Here is an 18460-nt window from a genome sequence, read left to right on the forward strand (position 1 = left end):
ATGGCTCTTCTATTATCTACATTCCAGGCTAAAATTAATGTGCCTAAAAGAAAGAAAAAAGAAGTTATAGAAGGTAAAGAAACATCTGAAAGTCCTTTTAAGGGCATCTTGCCCCCTGCCTGATGGGTGGCCCCTTCTATGGCAACTAGTCTAAGACACAGTGGCAGGGAAGCTTGTAAGGTTTTTCCATACACAGAGGAATATGCGTGACTGCGGCATCCAACTGCTCCAACCAAGTTGGATCTCCTTACTGAGGCCAGAGAGCCCATCCCTAGCTCCTCTTTCATGAAACCCATTGTCCATGACCTGGGTCCTCCCCCAACCCTGTTCAGCTGCTTCCCAAAGGGTGCTTGCTCTCCTGGGGCTGATTTCTCCACCCACCATGGTTCCTCCAGGCCTAGCTTTTCTGAATTTCTTCTAGTATCTGCTGGTGACATATAAATCTCCCAAAGCAGTGGTCTGTTTCCCTAGCTTCCTCTTAAAGCTAACCAGAGCACTCACAAATGTGAAAAACTTAGTAATATGACAGCCTAGATGTCTTAGCCTTTGTAGAATTTAGTAATTGTTGCTTATAAGGAAGATACTTATATTCTCATTATTTTTCAATGAAAAAAGGATTAAAAATTGCAAATATTTTGTTGTTTTTAAAATCAAGTAATACGGAAATGTACTCTTCTCATAAAAAACATTTTTAATATAATAATTCTTTCTCTTCCTCTCAGAGCTGTATTTAGTTTATTATGTCCTTAAGTATGCATATTTATCTATATAAACAGCCAGAAAAAAAATACTTTGATCTTGTGTATTATTAAAAAATAAATGAAGGGGCTTCTGCACCCGTGCAGAACAGCAGTTACTTAACCATTTCCTTACCTCCAATCACCTTTCCCCACGCCTCAGATCACTCTGCTTCTTTAACTCATAGGTATCCCAGCTTTGAGGAGACAGATGTGAGACCTGTTCTCCTCTTTGTGTAAAAATCTTTTCTTTGCCACAAACCTTGGCATCTTCGTGTTTGACTTGCTGCCCATTGGACAAATAAACCTGATTCAGTAACACAGTAAATTGAGAAAGAGAGGGATATCTGTAGACTAGACTAAACTGGAGGTGATTCTTATCATGCAGAAATAGATAACAATCTTGAGGGGCTAATGAATAATCTGTGTAGCCCATCTACTCAGTAATTCAAGCAAGCTCTTAATTGGTAAGGTGTACTAGGTCAAGAACCGGCATTCTCTATGTGTTGTGCAACATTTCACCTGAGCTGACTAGTGAAAACTAAATGCATTTGGAATAGAAATGACATATATGTAGATGTAGCACTTGATGAACTCTTATGCAACCCTGACTTATGTAAACAAACATAAATAAATAAATAAAGGAAGAATATGTGGATTATAAAAGGAAGGGAAACATAACTCAGTTAGCCTCTCCAGGTGCAAGGTTTGAAAATGAAGATCCTTTTTTCACTGACCTATCTGATTTTTATTAGTTCTCTAGGTTGGACAATAGATAGGTACTATTACATAGGCATTGAAGAAACTACTTGGAACTATGCTCCTACTGGTAAAAACATGCTCAATGGAATGCCTTTTTCGGACGATCAGTAAGTAATACCTTTGCGTTGAAAAATTTGCTATCAGACACAAATGTTGGTAATTGTTATACACTGATAAAATGCTGCTGAAGAAGTTTCCATGATAGACTCTTTAAGGGCACATTTTGCTATTAGAACTGCTTCCTTTGAGTTTTTTAGTATAAGCGTACATGGAAGCCAGCTATTAATATAAATCAGAAATTGCTCCTTCCTGGGATTCCTGCCACTCTTGCCTTCACGATACATATTTCAGGGATCATCTCTAATCCTGTATTTATCATAGATTTTGTATAAGTGGTTGTTGTTGTGGTTGTTCAGTCATGTTTGACTCTGTGACCCCATGGACTGCAGCACACCAGGCCTCTCTGTCCCTCATCACCTCCTGAAGTTGACCCAAGTTCATGTCCATTGCATTGGTGATGCCATCCAACTGTCTCATGCTCTGACGCCCTCTTCTTTTGCCTTCAGTCTTTCCCGCATCAGGGATGAGTATGAATGGTACTCAAGAGCTAAAACAACGCTTTTCCTTCTGGTATGGAGTCTATGGCAGAGATTGTAAAATTGCAGCTGTCTTCTTGATTTTTCTGTTCAGAAGATTGGGACAAAGAAATCTAAAGGTTATATGCGGGGTTCTGATTCACTATGTTTGTCTGCCAAAATGCTCCCAATTCTACCAACAAATCCCTGAATCATTGAAATGTGTAAAGAATCTTAAATTGTAACATTGATCTAATGTTGGAGAGCTAAAGTAACCTCGAAGTAGGGTCAGAAACCTTCCTCCATACATGGCTCAGTACAAAGAATTTCTAAGTCATTAGAACCGAAATGCCATGCCTATGACTTGATACATTTGCATTTCATCTCTTCACCAGACTTTCCAGGCTTCTCCTTGCCTATGGTATTGTTTCTGACTTATTCTAGATTTTCACCAGTGTCTGGGTTTTCTCTGCAGAATTAGACTGGAAAGATTCTTACTCCTAGTTTCAGCTGATTTGACATTGCTTTGTTTTCAGTTAAAATTTGTTAAAGTTCTTGCTTGTTTGTTTGTTTACAGAGAGTTTCAATCTGAAACATATCTCCAACCAAGCCGAGATAGGATAGGATCTGTTTATAAAAAGGCTTTGTATTTTGGGTACACGGATGATACATTTCAAACCACCACTGAAAAACCATCCTGGTTGGGATTTTTAGGTCCAATCATAAAAGCAGAGACTGGAGACCTCATTCATGTACATGTGAAAAATAATGCTTCCAGAATGTACAGTTTCCATCCTCATGGACTCAGCTACACTAAAGATAATGAAGGTAAGTGAGTTCCTGTTCCTTAGGTTCCTGAGTTTTTGTTAATGAAGAGTACAAACCTCAGGAAAAGCAAGGCAGTCATGAACTAAAGGAGTCGTTTGGGTGAATACAGATTTTTACTTCAGATGTCTCAAATTTTTATATCCCAGATTGTTCTTCAATTTCTCATTTGAAATGAATGAATGACAATCCCCCTCCCCCATTCAACTTCTGGGAAAGAAAACACACTTTTCTCTCATGTAAATAAATAAATACATAAGTTTGGAGGGTAGGAGACACTCATGAGCTAAGTGTTAAGTTGGCAGAAATACCGTCCTGCCATTTCATATCCATGTCCTGTCATCTCATTTTCTAGTGAATGAGGGTTAGCCTCTTAGAAAACATCAGTGTCAGGTGAAGTCACTATTTTCCAGACAGTATCTTCTCTCTTAAACATCCACACTCACAGCTGCTTGATGGTGTTGGGAAAAGGAAGGGAAGAGAATGCTAACACAAAATAGGGTTTTGTGTTCTACACGGAGCAGGTTGGTCTCAAAAGAGGATAAAGGATGAGAGGTTGGTCATGCTTCAAAGTCTCCTATTGAATGAGGGAATGTTATCCATACTTATTAGATTCCAGCCTCAAATGGTGGAGATCTGAGGCAAAATTCCAGGATAATAAAAAAGAAGAGGGCAAGGCCCCAGATTCAGAACAAAGGCAGTAGCTCAGGGTAATGTCACCTGTGCAGAAGACCACTTCCTGACATCAGTGGGCAGCTTGTAGGTAACACAGATGCTCTTTTTTCTTTTTTAAAAACTTTTTATTTTGTGTTAGGGCATAGCCAGTTAACGTGTTGTGATAGTTTTAGGTGAACAGCGAAAGTACTCAGCCATACATATACATGTATCCGTCCTCCTCTAAATTCCCCTCTCATCCAGGCTGCCACATAATGTTGAGCAGAGGTCCCTGTGCTATGCACTGCATCCTTGTTGGTGATCCATTTTAAATATAGCAGTGTGTACAGTAATATGGATGCTCTTGATGCCCTCTGGAAGATGCAGTTCAGGTAAAGCCGGGTCATGGGGCTTCCCAGGTGGCTCAATGGTAAAGAATCTGCCTGCCAAGCAGGAGACGTTGATCCCTGGGGTTGGATCCCTGGGTCAGGAAGATCCCCTGGAGGAGGAAATGGCAACCCACTCCAGTATTCTTGCCTGAAAAATCCCATGGACAGAGGAGCCTGGCGGACTGCAGTCCATGGGGTGGCAAAGAGTTGGACTCGACTGAGCGGCTAAACAACAACAGTAGCTTGGATGCTCTTGATGCCCTCATTCCCAAATCTGATTTGCAATGAAGATGATACAGAGTGCAACTCAGGAACTCTCTGTATCTAAGACCTACACAGATGGTGCACAGTGAATATTTGTGGAATCTATCGATAAAGGTGATGATAGTTCATTCATATGCTCCCTGACTCATTTCAATTTAAGTCTGGAAACTGGCCAAGCTGGGCATTCAGGTAGAAACCAACTAAGGGGAATCTAGGGAGACAGGAGGCAGGAGACAGGAAGGGGGAAACACAGACTTTCTAAAAATACAAATTAACACACTTTCATGGCTTAATGCAGAAAGCATGAGTCACGTTAAGAAAAATGTTGTCCACTGGTTGCTGTAACCACAGTGCAAGTTCCATTTTCTAGGCGCTCTCTATCCAGACAACACTGTGGGCCTGCAAAAGGAAGACGACCGTCTAGAGCCAGGGGCAGAATACACTTACACGTGGTTTGTAGAAGAAAATCAGGGGCCTGGTCCCAATGACAGTGACTGCGTAACACGGATGTACCACTCCCATGTAGACACTCTAAGAGATGTGTCTTCAGGACTTCTGGGACCAATTCTGACTTGTAAAAGAGGTAACATTTAAAAAACTCTCACTGTAGCAAAGAGAGCCAATTAGGATGTGTGGGGTCTCCCTCACTCTCCTAGTGGAATTTTGCTAACAAACTCTCTTCCTGTCTTGACCTTGAGTCTCCAGTCAGAAAAGTAACGTTGCAATTTGGCCTCTGAGCACCAGATGGCGCGCTTGAGTCCAATGTCTCCATTCAAGTCCAATAGAGCGGGTTGGACACTAGACGGTAGCCAAACCCAGTAATCTTCATCCTAGTCACCCTCACACAAAATTCCGCCACCTTTCTCCTATAGAGAAGTGTTGAACCCACAGGGTGGGGGGAAATAGGGAGAAGAGAAACCGCCTGTTCCTTGCATGCTTAGTTCCTTAGGGTTCTGTCTATGGAGGTGAAAGGTTTTCCTTTTATATTTTGAATATCAGATTCAGAATCACTAGTTTATTTCATAGCAAAAATAATTTTTGCAAAGAGTAAGTTTTGCCATTCTTTTTGTTTTAGGAACCCTGGATGGAGATATGGAAAAATATATCGATGAGTATTTCATTCTGGTGTTTTCTATAACTGATGAAAAACATAGCTGGTATATCGATGACAACATTCGTACATACACTGAAGCTGGTCAAGTTAATGCTAATGATCCTGACTTCGAGGAGAGCAATGTCATGCGCTGTAAGATTATGAAGAAATTTCTCATTCCTTATATCCTATAGTTCTAACTTCTATGACTTTATTTTGTGATTTCCTTTCATTTAAGTTTGCTTCGATGAGTTTCTGTTTCCCAGTTCTTCATTCTGGGTCTAGCAGGCTATGTTTCAAGGGGTCGCAAAGAGTCAGACACGAACATGCCATTTTTGCCGTGAAAGAAAGTGAAAGTGAAAGTCCCTCAATCATGTCAGACTCTTTTGCGAGCTCATGGACTATACAGTCCATGGAATTACTCCAGGCCAGAATACTGGAGTGTGTAGCCTTTCCTTTCTCCAGGGGATCTTCCCAATCCAGGGATGAACCCAAGTCTCCTCCATTGTGGGCGGTTTCTTTACCCTCTGAGCCACAAGGGAAGCCCAAGAATACTGGAGTAGGTAGCCTATCCCTTCTCCAGCAGATCTTCCTGACCCAGGAATCCAACCGGGGTCTCCCACATTGCAGGCAGATTCCTTACCAACTGAGCTATCAGGGAAGCTCAGTGTTGCTATGAAGGCATCTAGAAAATCCTGCCGGTTTCCAAAGTGTCATAGCAAGTGAAGTTAGATAGATGCATTTTTTTCCCCTAACATCTGATATTGATAAAAATAGATGGTGACAACAGAGAGATGTAATTTTTTAAATATTCATTTGGCTGTGTCAGATCTCAGTTGCAGCAGATGGGATCTTTTGTTGTGGTGCACGGGACTCGGTAGTTGTGGCACCAGGGTTTCGCTGCTTCATGGCCTGTGGGATCTTAGTTTCTGACCAGGGACCAAACCCATGTCGCCTACATTGCAAGGTGGATTCTTAACCACTGGACTGCCAGGGAAGTCCCCAAATATTTAATTTTAGGGTAATACAATATTATGGAAGAACTAAGACATAAATGAGCAGAACTTTTATGGAAATGTGCTTCTACATAGAACTTTTCAGAAAAGGTGCTCTTGTTATCTCAGCCACCCTCAGCTTTGTCTCCTTCTTCCACAGACTTAGCTTCTTTCTATTCTTTTCCCCTTTTCACTGCTTCCTACCTTGCAGCTTAGTTTTCTTCCTCTTGCCTTTAAATTTGTGTTGTCCTCAGTTTTAATCACAGGTAATGTTTATAGCCTCCTTTTGGGGGGAAACAAACCAAATCCTGTTGCAGATGATGCATGAGAACAATGATGGCATGCCAGATTTATGTGATAAGGAAATGCATAGAATATATACCATGTGGCCTTGCGGTAACATGCTTGCTTGAAAGGTTAATTTACTTCTGCTTTCAGCAATAAATGGATACTTGTATGCAAATCTACCTGATCTCATCATGTGTGCAGAAGACAGGGTCATGTGGTATTTCATCAGCATGGGTAGCCTGTTGGATGTACACCCCATCTACTTCCATGGACAAACTCTGATATCTCAGAATCATAGAAAAGACACCATTACCATCTTCCCTGCCTCCATGCGTGATGCCTTCATGGTGGCCAAAAGTGTTGGAGAGTGGCTGCTGGACTGTCGGATACACGGTAGGGATTTATTCCTTCTACATAATACAGGGTCAGGGGACTCCCATAACAAACGCCTCATCTTCCAAATGGGGAAAGATGTCACCATCAGGCACGTGACAGGATTGCCTTTTGCAAAGTCAGTAATACACTCAGAACCAGAACTCAGGTCTCTGACACTTTTAACTTTATGGTAATAAGCACTTTTAGTCATATAGGATTTTTGTTGTTGCTGTTTTTACCAAAAAAAAAAGTATATAATTGTTATCCAGTGAGCCTTGAGTGTCTGACAGAGTTCATATAATTACTCTTCTTTTTTAAATTGAGAAGACAACTTCCAAGAGGTTGAAACACTAATCCAAAACCCTGTGAGAGTCAGAAATTATATAGGGCCAAGTGTTATGTAAATTCTGAACCGGTACCCAGTAATGGTTTCCTGGTTTATTTCCTTCTTCAATCACACTTCATATTTAATAATAGAAAGGCCCATTATGAAATTACTGATCTTCTCTATTCTTAAATCTGACTAAACTCTACATGCAATCATGTAAATGTTTTGTATTATTTTTCAGTCAGAAAACACAATTGTTACTTGAACTGAAGAGTTTAACTTTTCTCCCTTTTTTACAAAAATGGGATTTACTTCTCTGATCAAAACCTTTCTTAGTTCTAAGTCCAATACTTTGGTTAGCACCATACTTCAATTAATTATTTAAACAACTAAACAACACGTACTTATTGGGATTTCCTGTGTGCTGTGTCCCTCCCTCCCAGGGTTGTGAGAAAAGGGAGACCCACACACGGCTGTTGTAACTCAAGGACAGAATTTAATGATATTAATACAAAAGTTCTCACTTAGAAAGGAATATTGCTTTAAAATATGTTTTAAAGATTAAAATGTACACCAGACCTACTCCTCCTCTTGACCTCATTTATAGATGTTGCCTTTAAGCCAGGTCTTTCCTCTTCAACTCTGCAGGAAAGATAGGGTCAACCTTGGACACAATAAAAAAAGCTTGGCTAGTGGACTACACAGCTTTCCCCTATGTTTCTTCTCTTCCCATGGTGTAGTTTGGGGGTGTTTTTTGGTTTGTCTGTTTGTTTTGGCTTTTTTGTGTTTGTTTTGTTTTTAGTAATTATAAGAATGCATGAATAGACTTGCTGGAAAGAAAGGAAGAAAGCAAAGAGGAAGGAGTGGAGGGAGGGGAGAATTTGGTGAAGGCAGCAGGCAGAAAGAGCGAAAGTCTAATGTGGTATATGACAGCCACCTCTTAGGAGCTCCAGAGAGCTTCTAAGCTACTTATTAATTAAATAAGCCAGGTGATAAACTTGTGGTAGCTTCAAATTTGGCCACAGGAAAGTGCTTACACCACCAAAATTAGCGTGTGCGCACACACACACACACACAAAATCAGATTTAGCATTCATCTTTGGAGAAATAGTTTAAGAATGTGTCATTAGTCCAACCCTACCCCACCACCATCCCAGTTCCTCTCCAGAGAATAATCCCTGTAAGCCATTTGTGTTTACACAAATGTGTATTTGTGTATTTGTGAATACTCGCAAAGCTGTTTACTATGTATTTTCATACAATATACATGAACACTTAGAAATAAAAATGCACAGGTACTGTTTTAAATAAGGAGATCACACCCCATATAATAGGTTTTATTTAACTATTAACTTTAAAAAAAATAGGTTATTATTTGTATATAGTAGGTTTTTCTATCTTCTGCTGCTTGCTTTCTTCACTCATCCTTATATCTCAAAATCTTTTCCATGACATTCCCTATACTTCTAAGCTACTCTTTTATTTTTTAAGTTTTATTTTTAAAATTTTTATCTTATAGTTGCTGTGTTCCTTCTACTGTACAGCAAAGTGATTCAGCTATATATATACATATACATATATATATATATATATATATCCCTCCTTTTTTGGATTCCCTTCCCATTTAGGTCACCACAGAGCACTGAGTAGAGTTCCCTGTGCTATACAGTAGGTTCTCATTAGTTATCTATTTTATACATAGTATCAATAGTGTATATATGTCAGTCCCAATCTTCCCTCTCCCCTCCTTTCCCATTTAGTATCCATAGGTTTGTCTCGCTTACTTTTCTAAATGGCTGTATAGTTTTCTGTGTTTGTTTGAGATGTAGGCTAATTTATTTAACCATTCAGCTATTGATAGATATCTAAATTGCTTTCACTTTCTTGGTTCACTGTGTGTGTATGTGTGTGTTAGTCGCTCAGTCATGTCCGACTCTTTGTGACCCCATGGACTGCAGCCTGCTAAGTTCCTCTGTCCATGGAATTCTGCAGGCAAGAATATGTCCATGGAATTCTCCAGGCAAGAATCTTTTCCATGACATTCCCAAAATAAAGCTACTCCTTTATTTTTAAAATTTTTATTGTATAGTTTATTTACAATGTTGTGTTAATTTTTACTGTACAGCAAAGTGATTCAGCTATACATATACATATATGTATATCCCCTCTTTTTTGGATTTCTTTCCCATTTAAGTCACTAACAGTGTTATAGCTAGCCACTTTTTATTTGTATCTTTTTATGTATGTGCAAATTTTTATCTTGCCTAACCGAAAGAAGTGAAAGTTTATAATGGAAGTGTTCTTAATTTTAAAAAAGGCTGCCTAATCACCTTCCAAAAAGTCTGTATGAATTTACACTCCCACCTATGTTGCTCTTAAATCAAAACACAGGACTTATGCTCTTATGAAAACGTACCTGCCTTGGTTTTCTTCCTGCCTGCCAACTAGTTAATCTAGTAATTAATGGTAACAACTTCAGAACCATAAGGGAAGATACTTTTGATTAAACAGACTCAAATTCCTCTCAGTAGGCAGGTACCATATTCCTTAGGAGTTGGTCCAGTGCTGGTTATTAATCTCCACTAATATCCACTCCTCAACATTCACTTTGGCATCCTGAGTCTGGTACTTGCTTCATACATTTCAGGATTTTAACAGATTCCTTAAATAAAATACCTCAAATTTCTGAAAAGAAAGGGAAGTTGCAATGTTGTTGGCTACAGTTTTAAAAAATATATATATGGACTAAGAAAAATGTTTTAATGTTTTCATAACATTCTCTACTTGGATTTACTATTTTTCAGAGAGTATGCAGGCTTTCTTCAATGTAAGGGATTGCCAAAAATCTCCAGCAGATGTTACGGGGACACAAGTTGTTCATTATTACATTGCCGCTAAAGAAATTTTTTGGGACTATGCACCATCTGGCATAGATTTCTTCAGTGGAAATAGTTTAACAGAAGCTGGAAGGTAATGATTCAGTGATTAAAATATTCATGGTTAAATAAAGATAATTGGACTTTTTCAAAACCTAGCTATTCCTACAAGGACTTAAGCATTTTATAATAAAAAGATACTGATAAAATAAAGATGGTGTACACCTGTGGCGGATTCATGTTGATGCATGGCAAAACCAATACAACATTGTAAAGTAATTAGCCTCCAGTTAAAATAAATAAATTTAAATTACAAAAAAAAAAACAAAATAGAATGAAAATCTCCAAGGTCCCCAAATACTGGCATTCTTTGGCTTTATATGGAGTCTCACTGGATCTCTAATTTCAATTTTAATAATGCTGACATGTTATACCGCAAGCAGTATGTCTAAACACACACTGGTCCTGATAAATAATTAAATCTAGCATTTGGCAGCTGGAGGCTATCGAAAAAAAAAATAAAGATGGGAAAATAATTATAATAATAATTGGAAAATATTCAGCCGAAGAATCTTTGCTATATAGCATTTTTCTCTAAATGCCTTGGAAGCCACTGCAAAGAAAAACGTACTTCTCATCTTTTTCTTAGCATTAGATTTTAAAATGGATTTGTTTATAATTATAAGATACTTAAAAACATAGTGAATTATGTTGTCAATTGCAAATTTACAAAAATTAAAAAATATTTCTCACATGTAATTTGTACTTTCCTGCTAAGATCTGAGGGTATAGTCAATCATTTCTTGTGTCATCCTTAAATCATATTTTATATGTGTATATATATATATATATATTTACTCAATAACACCTAAGAATTTATTACCAATTATTTCTTTGATAACCAAAAACTAAGACTAAAATACATTACTGTGGTATCAGCATTTAGAAGTGCACAAAAGTTTTTCTGTAGTCTGACTGATAAATATATTTACCAACTTGAAAATTACAGGAGTTGTAATTCTTTTGGTCTATTGAATGAAAGTTTTATGTCAGAAAATATTAAGTTCTATAACCACCAAAAAATAATATTCCCATAGCATTTATTTTTTTAATTTACTCATAGAAAATTTAAGAAAACTGAGAATGTTCTATCAAATGAATATTTTCTTACTTTAATATTTAAGAATATTTTCTTACTTTAATGCTCATCAACAAATTATTCAATCTGTGTAATGGAAATTTTGTGTTAATTATTTAAAGCCTATCAGGGCTTAGAACAAAAATTAGATTCAACTCTCATTTTATATTGACTAAAATAAGTATGAATTAATAGATTCTTTCAGCTCACATGATTCTCCTGGTTATGAAATTTGATGCTGTCTCAGCATTGCAAGCCATTATTTCCTCTTGGAAACACTTGTCCTCATTTTATGTTATTACAATAGAATTAAAAAGTTAAGAATGACATCTCTCATCTCAGTACTCTAGCATCTCAGCACAGTTGTTTTAAAAGCAAAGTTTATTACTACCTGCCTTAAAAAAAATCAGTCTTAATGTTTTTAAAATTTTATTCCAAAAGAAAAATGTATAGATCAACTAATAGGTAGTCTACAGACAGAGACTTGTATACATGCACAGACAAAAGACTGAAAAGACATCCATGGAAAATGTTGATAGTGATTATATAGAGATGGTAGAATTATGAGGATCTTAAATTTTTGTTATATGTTTTTTTTATTTTCCAAATTCTCTACAATGAGCATGCATTATTTTTATAAATACATTGCTATTGTTCAGCCTCTGTCATGTCTGACTGTTTGCAGTACACGGACTGCAGTGCACCAGGCTCCTCTGTCCTTCACTGTCTCCCAGAGTTTGCTCAAATTAAGGTCCATCGAGCCAGTGATGCCATCCAACCATCTCATCCTCTGTTGTCCCCTTCTCCTCCTGCCTTCAATCTTTCCCAGCATCAGGGTCATTTCCAATGAGTCAGCTCTTCACATCAGATGGCCAAGTGGAGCTTCATCACCAATCCTTCCAATGAATATTCAAATCAAAGGGTTGATTTCCTTTAGGACTAAAGGGTTTGATCTCCTTCCCGTCCAAAAGTGAAAGTGAAAGTCGTTCAGTCGTGTCCGACTCTTTGTGACCCCATGGACTGTAGCCCATGGAATTCTCCAGGCCAGAATACTGAAGTGAGTAGCCTTTCCCTTCTCCAAGGGATCTTCCCAACCCAGGGATCGAACCCACGTCTCCCACACTGCAGACAGATTCTTTACCAGCTGAGCCACAAAGGTCTAAAAAGTCTTTCAAGCACCATGATTCGAAAGCATCAATTCTTTTGTGCTCAGCCTTCTTTAGTCCAACTCTCACATCCATATATGACTACTGGAAAAACCATAGCTTTGACTATATGGATCTTTGTCGACAAAGCAATGTCTCTGCTTTTTAATATACTGTCTAAGTGTGTCATAGCTTTCTTTCCAAGGAGCAAGCATCTTTTAATTTCACGGCTGCAGTCACCATCCATAGTGATTTGGGAGCCCAAGAAAAGAAAATCTGTCACTGCTTCCACTTTTTCCCCTTCTATTTGCCATTAAGTGATTCCATGATCTTAGTTTTTGAATGTTGAGTTTTAAGCTAGCTTTTTCACTCTCCTCTTTCACCCTCATCAAGGGGCTCTTTAGTTCCTCTTCACTTTCTGCCATTAGAGTGGTATCATCTACATATCAGAGGTTGTTGATATTTGTCTTAGCAATCTTGATACCAGCTTGTGATTCATCCAGCCTGGCATTTCACATGATGTATTCTGCATAGAAGTTAAACAAGAAGGGTGACAATATACAGCCTTGACGTACTTCTTTCCCAATTTTGAACCTGTCAGTTGTTCCATGTATGGTTCTAACTGTTGTTTCTTGACATGCAAACAGGTTTCTCAGGAGCCAAGGAAGATGGTCTAGTACTCACATCTCTTTAAGAATTTTCCAGTTTGTTGTGATCCACACAGTCCAAGGTATTAGAGTAGTCAACGAAGCAGATGTTTTTCTGGAATTCTCTTGCTTTCTCTATTTTCCAACTAATGTTGGCAATTTGATCTCTGGTTCCTCTGCCTCTTCAAACCCCAGCTAGTACATCTGGAAGGTCTCAATTCAGGTACTACTGAAACCTAGCTTGAAGGATTTTGAGCATAACCTTGCTAGCATGTGGAATGAGTGCAATTGTATGGTAGTTTGAACATTCTTTGGCATTGTCCTTTTTTGAGATTAGAACAAAAACACCTTTGCCTGTCCTGTGGCCACTGCTGAGTTTTCCACAAATAGATTACAAGTACTAGATTACAAATACCTTAAAAGATGCATGTAGGTTCTTGCTTTCTTTTCACATGGTTATTGTAAATGTTAAAGTTCTCTGTTTCTACTTTCTCTGCACAGTGAATCCCACTTCTATTTTGAACAAGGCCCAACCAGAATCGGAGGAACTTACAAAAAACTAGTTTACTTTGAATACACAGATGCTTCCTTCCAAACTCAGAAGGCAAAAGCAACACACCTTGGACTCCTTGGTAAAATTATTTCATAGCTTGTGGGATTATAAACACAATTTATACATATTCTGTGCCATCAAAAGAGTACTCACCAACTCACAGTTTTTGGGATTCCCTGGTGGTTCAAATGGTAAAGAGCCTGCCTGCAATGCGGGAGACCAGTATGAATCCCTGGGTTGGTAAGATCCCCTGGAGAAGGAAATGGCATCCTACTCCCATATTCTTGCCTGGAGAGTCCCATGGACAGAGGAGTCTGGCAGGATTCATCCAATTTGAAACTACATTTTTTTTGTCCCTGCAAATCCATGTGAGTTTCTAAGATACTGAATCACCTAGACTTCTTTTCATTGGACACATTTCTGGTTCATGGCATCATCCCTTCAGTTTGGTCCTAGAAGAACCTCACCCAAGTAACACAACCTGACAATGACATTTATGAACACCAAGGACAACTCCTAACTCTGTTGGTTTCCAGGCCCTGTCATTAAGGCAGAAGTGGGGCAGATCATCCAGGTCACTTTCTACAACAATGCTTCCCGGCCGCTCAGCATTCATCCCCATGGATTGCTTTACAACAAGAACAACGAGGGCTCCTTCTACAGAACACCGGGAGGAGGCAAGTACCACAGCTCAACCCAGGTGCAAGCAAGGCAGACAGCAATACAGCGTCAGCAAGAAAATCAGACTCCTCCTAAAATCCTTGGGCCGCTTACTTTTCACATCATCACAAATCTGTGTACTTACGGTGGCAGAGGGGGTCTTTGGCCCTGTTCAGCTGTCACCCAAGGTACCACAGTGTGAGCAGGACACAGTTCTTGATTACAGAGATCTCAGAAGCTAGACTAGGGTACTTTGGGTCGTAGGTCCTATTTCACAAATGTTTCTTTCTTACTAGGTACCCCGTCGCCCTCCTCATATGTAAATCCTGGTGCAACATTCGTTTATACATGGGAAGTTCCAACAGATGTGGGACCCACTTCCACAGACCCCAACTGCCTGACCTGGTCATACTTCTCCTCAGTAGATTTTAAAACAGACATCAACAGTGGCCTTATAGGGCCTCTTCTTGTGTGCAGAAATGGAAGTCTTGCAGAGGATGGCAAACAGGTTAAGTGATGGGACCTATGTCTGGGTATGCCTTGGTGAGAGGTGGCCTGAAACGGATCTTCAGGGGAAAGGCAGTGTGCAGTGGGCACCTTCAACTTCTGTGTGCTGGTGTCTCTCAGTTTTACTCTTTCCTCAGCTTCAGACCTGTGTCTTCTCATGCCCAGTGAACTCTGGGCATATTTCAAACACCTTTATTTCTGCTGGACTGTTCTGTAACTTTTTTAAGATTTTTTTTTTTTTATATGGACCATTTTAAAAGTCTTTATTGAATTTCTTGCAGTATTGCTTCTTGTTTTTTATGTTTTGGTGTTTTGGCCACGAGGCATGTGGGATCTTAGCTCCCCTGCTGCTGCTAAGTCACGTCAGTCATGTCCGACTCTGTGCGACCCCATAGACAGCAGCCCAACAGGCTCCTCTGTCCCTGGGAATCTCCAGGCAAGAATACTGGAGTGGGTTGCCATTTCCTTCTCCAATGCTTGAAAGTGAAAAGTGAAAGTGAAGTCGCTCAGTTGTGTCCGACTCTTAGCGACCTCATGGACTGTAGCCTACCAGGCTCTTCCATCCATGGGATTCTCCAAGCAAGAGTACTGGAGTGGGGTGCCATTGCCTTCTCTGCTTAGCTCCCCTACCAAGGATCAAAACCACATCCCCTGTATTGAAAGGCAAAGTACCAACCACTGGACCACCAGAAAAGTCCCCACTTGACTGTTTTAACTCTTTGTCTCCCTCTAGACAGCCACTGCGTGTCCCACCCCTCTCTGAGTCATCTCTTTTTCCTCTATCCTGTGTCTTAAAGAAGGACACCACCAAGCCCAGGACTTCGATCAACAACTCCTTGTTTCTCACCTCCAGCATTGGTCACTGGCTCTCTGATCCCATTGCCTTATTTGAGGCAGCATCATCTCTTTCTGAATTCCTGTAACCTCCTAACTCCTATCCCTGCTTCCATTCTGCTTCAGTATAGCTCCACATTCCTCCCTTTCTAATCAGATTATAGCACTCTCAACCCTAAAAATCACCCTACAGTCTGTTGGCTCAGAAGGCATCATATCAGACCCCATGGATCCTTCCAGATCTATGCTCCCCCCACCCCCCGCCCCCCAACCCTGCACACTCTATTCTGGTCTTACTGTAAAGTTAGCCTGTTAGTCTTGAGTAAGGATGGCTAGTTCACATCTCTTTGATTTTGCCCTTCTTCTCTCTGTCTGGAGCGGACTTTCCTCACTGTTTTACCTGCTAAAAGGGGAGAATTTTTAATTAAAACTCAGACTGAGAGTCCCTTCATTTTCTTCAAACAATATTCCGCAACTAAAGTTAGTTCAAGTTCCCACAGGTTATTGCAGTTCCTTCTGTAGGTTTCTGTCAGAGCACTGTGCTCAGTCACTTCAGTTGTGTCTGTGACCCCATGGACCATAACCCGCCAGGCTCTTCTGTCCATGGGATTTTTCAGGCAAGAATACTGGCATGGGTTGACATTTCCTTCTCCAGGGGATTTTCCTGACCACGGGACTGAACCTGTGTCTCTTGTATTGGCAGGCAGATTCTTTATCACTGAGCCACCTAGGAAGCCCTGTTAGAGCACGTCCCCAGGCAGTTATTTTTACTGGCCTGTCTCTCCCACTAGACTCTAAGTGCCTTGAAACCATAGATAGGGTTTTATTAAATTTTTGGTAACAAACCCAGTCCTTCTGTGGCATGTAGTAGGTGCTCAATAAATGCTTAATGAGTGAATTTCCCTTGTTCTTTACTCACAAGTGAAGTAATATCCAAGTTCTTTTGTAATTCATGTATTGGAAAGTCTTATAAGGGCTTCCCAGCTGGCTCAGTTGGTAAAGAATCCTCCTGCAATACAGGAGACACAGGTTTGATTCCTGAGTTGGGAAGATCCCCTGAAAAATGAAATAGCAACCCACTCCAGTATTTCTGCCTGGGAAATCCTATGGACAGAGCAGCCTGGTGGGAAACAGTCCGTGGAGTCACAAAACAGTCAGACGCAATTTAGCAACTAAAGAACAACAACAAAAAAGCCTTATAAATCCCCAGTGTAAATATATAAAATTGAGTGTATATTTTATTTTAAAATATGGCTATGTATTTATCAGATCAGATCAGTCACTCAGTTGTGTCCGACTCTTTGCAACCCCATGAATCGCAGCACGCCAGGCCTCCCTGTCCATCACAAACTCCCAGGGTTCACTCAGACTCACGTCCATCGAGTCAGTGATGCCATCCAGCCATCTCGTCCTCTGTCGTCCCCTTCTCCTCTTGCACCCAATCCCTCCCAGCATCAGAGTCTTTTCCAATGAGTCAACTCTTCGCATGAGGTGGCTAAATACTGGAGTTTCAGCTTTAGCATCATTCCTTCCAAAGAAATCCCAGGGCTGATCTCCTTCAGAATGGACTAGTTGGATCTCCTTGCAGTCCAAGGGACTCTCAAGAGTCTTCTCCAACACCACAGTTCAAAATTATATAGCCTCATAATTTTTACAGTACATATAATTTTTCTACTTTATCCAAAAATATAAATATATACATATATTTCTTCAGAAACCCTAAAATACATACTTTCTAGAATTGAAAACATTTTATTTAACTTACTTTTTACAAAGCTTCCAAGAGAAGCCACTATAAACATCTGTGATTATAGTGTTTAGTTTTATGGAGTTAAGATATAGGGGGTCCCTAGAGTATGAGCTTTACATGAAAACAGTGGTAGAGATTTCTCCCAACTTCTTAGTTCTGTGATAAATCTATCACTGGGATTCATACATTTGTATAAAAACTTCCATAAGTGGGGAAGTTAACTGATCAGTTTTTCCAAGAACATACAAATCCCATTGCATGGGAAATCCTATACGAGGGCCAACCATTTGACTAGACTTTGGATATGTACTATGCATATTTTGTGTTTGTTTATTTTTTCTATTCTCCTCCACAGAAAGGAATAGACAAAGAATTTTACCTACTTGCCACAATATTTGATGAAAATCGAAGTTATCTCTTAGATAAAAATATCAGGATATTTACCACAGAGCCTGAAAATGTGGATACAGAGGATCCAAACTTCCAAGAGTCTAACAAGATGTATTGTAAGAGAACACTTAACTTAAAAGATAAATGTATTAAGCAGTTTAATTTCACTAGGCCTAAAGAATTACAGATTTTTTAAGAGAAACATATTTTCCCCTCAATGGTTGGCTAATATGTTTCATGTTTTCTTTAAATATAATTTCCCAATAAAAATAGTGCCTACTAGGGTGATTATGTTACATTCTATCAAATGTTTACCAATGCTTTTTTGGTGCAATACATTATTTTAGCTATTACTAAATATGATACAGAAAAGACATATTTCTCTATTGCCAAAGTAATGGAATGGATAGGTGGGGTGTTTCTTGAGTTGGTTGGTTGGTTTCTGAAGACTTTAAAGTGTGGAGGGAAAAAAGAATGGTCTAGAATCTGGAGACTTGGACTCTGGTCTCAACACTTTCATTCATTAGCTTCATGACACTGAACAAGTCTCTCTGATCTTAGTTTCATCAAATCTAAAAAAAGGGGGTTGGCTTGGGTAATCTTGATATCTTACATGAATGAACTGCTTAATGAATAGTCCTTGGTTGAGTCCAAGAGATGTCAAGTACCAATAAA

General features: G+C 39.4%; 1 protein-coding gene across 1 annotated transcript in view; it reads left to right on the forward strand.

Moving 5' to 3' along the window:
* Positions 1-18460, forward strand: part of LOC129644511 (ceruloplasmin-like) — a 40418-nt gene continuing 21958 nt past the window's right edge. Inside the window, exons 1-11 of the mRNA XM_055570113.1 lie at positions 1-73; positions 1501-1606; positions 2652-2902; positions 4577-4789; positions 5282-5452; positions 6733-6975; positions 10090-10255; positions 13593-13723; positions 14181-14502; positions 14569-14812; positions 17751-17901. Of these exons, the coding sequence (XP_055426088.1) occupies positions 1-73; positions 1501-1606; positions 2652-2902; positions 4577-4789; positions 5282-5452; positions 6733-6975; positions 10090-10255; positions 13593-13723; positions 14181-14502; positions 14569-14812; positions 17751-17901 (2071 nt within the window). The remainder of the gene's footprint in view (positions 74-1500; positions 1607-2651; positions 2903-4576; positions 4790-5281; positions 5453-6732; positions 6976-10089; positions 10256-13592; positions 13724-14180; positions 14503-14568; positions 14813-17750; positions 17902-18460) is intronic.

This window comes from Bubalus kerabau, chromosome 2, assembly GCF_029407905.1.
Source record: "Bubalus kerabau isolate K-KA32 ecotype Philippines breed swamp buffalo chromosome 2, PCC_UOA_SB_1v2, whole genome shotgun sequence".
Lineage (NCBI taxonomy): Eukaryota > Metazoa > Chordata > Mammalia > Artiodactyla > Bovidae > Bubalus > Bubalus kerabau.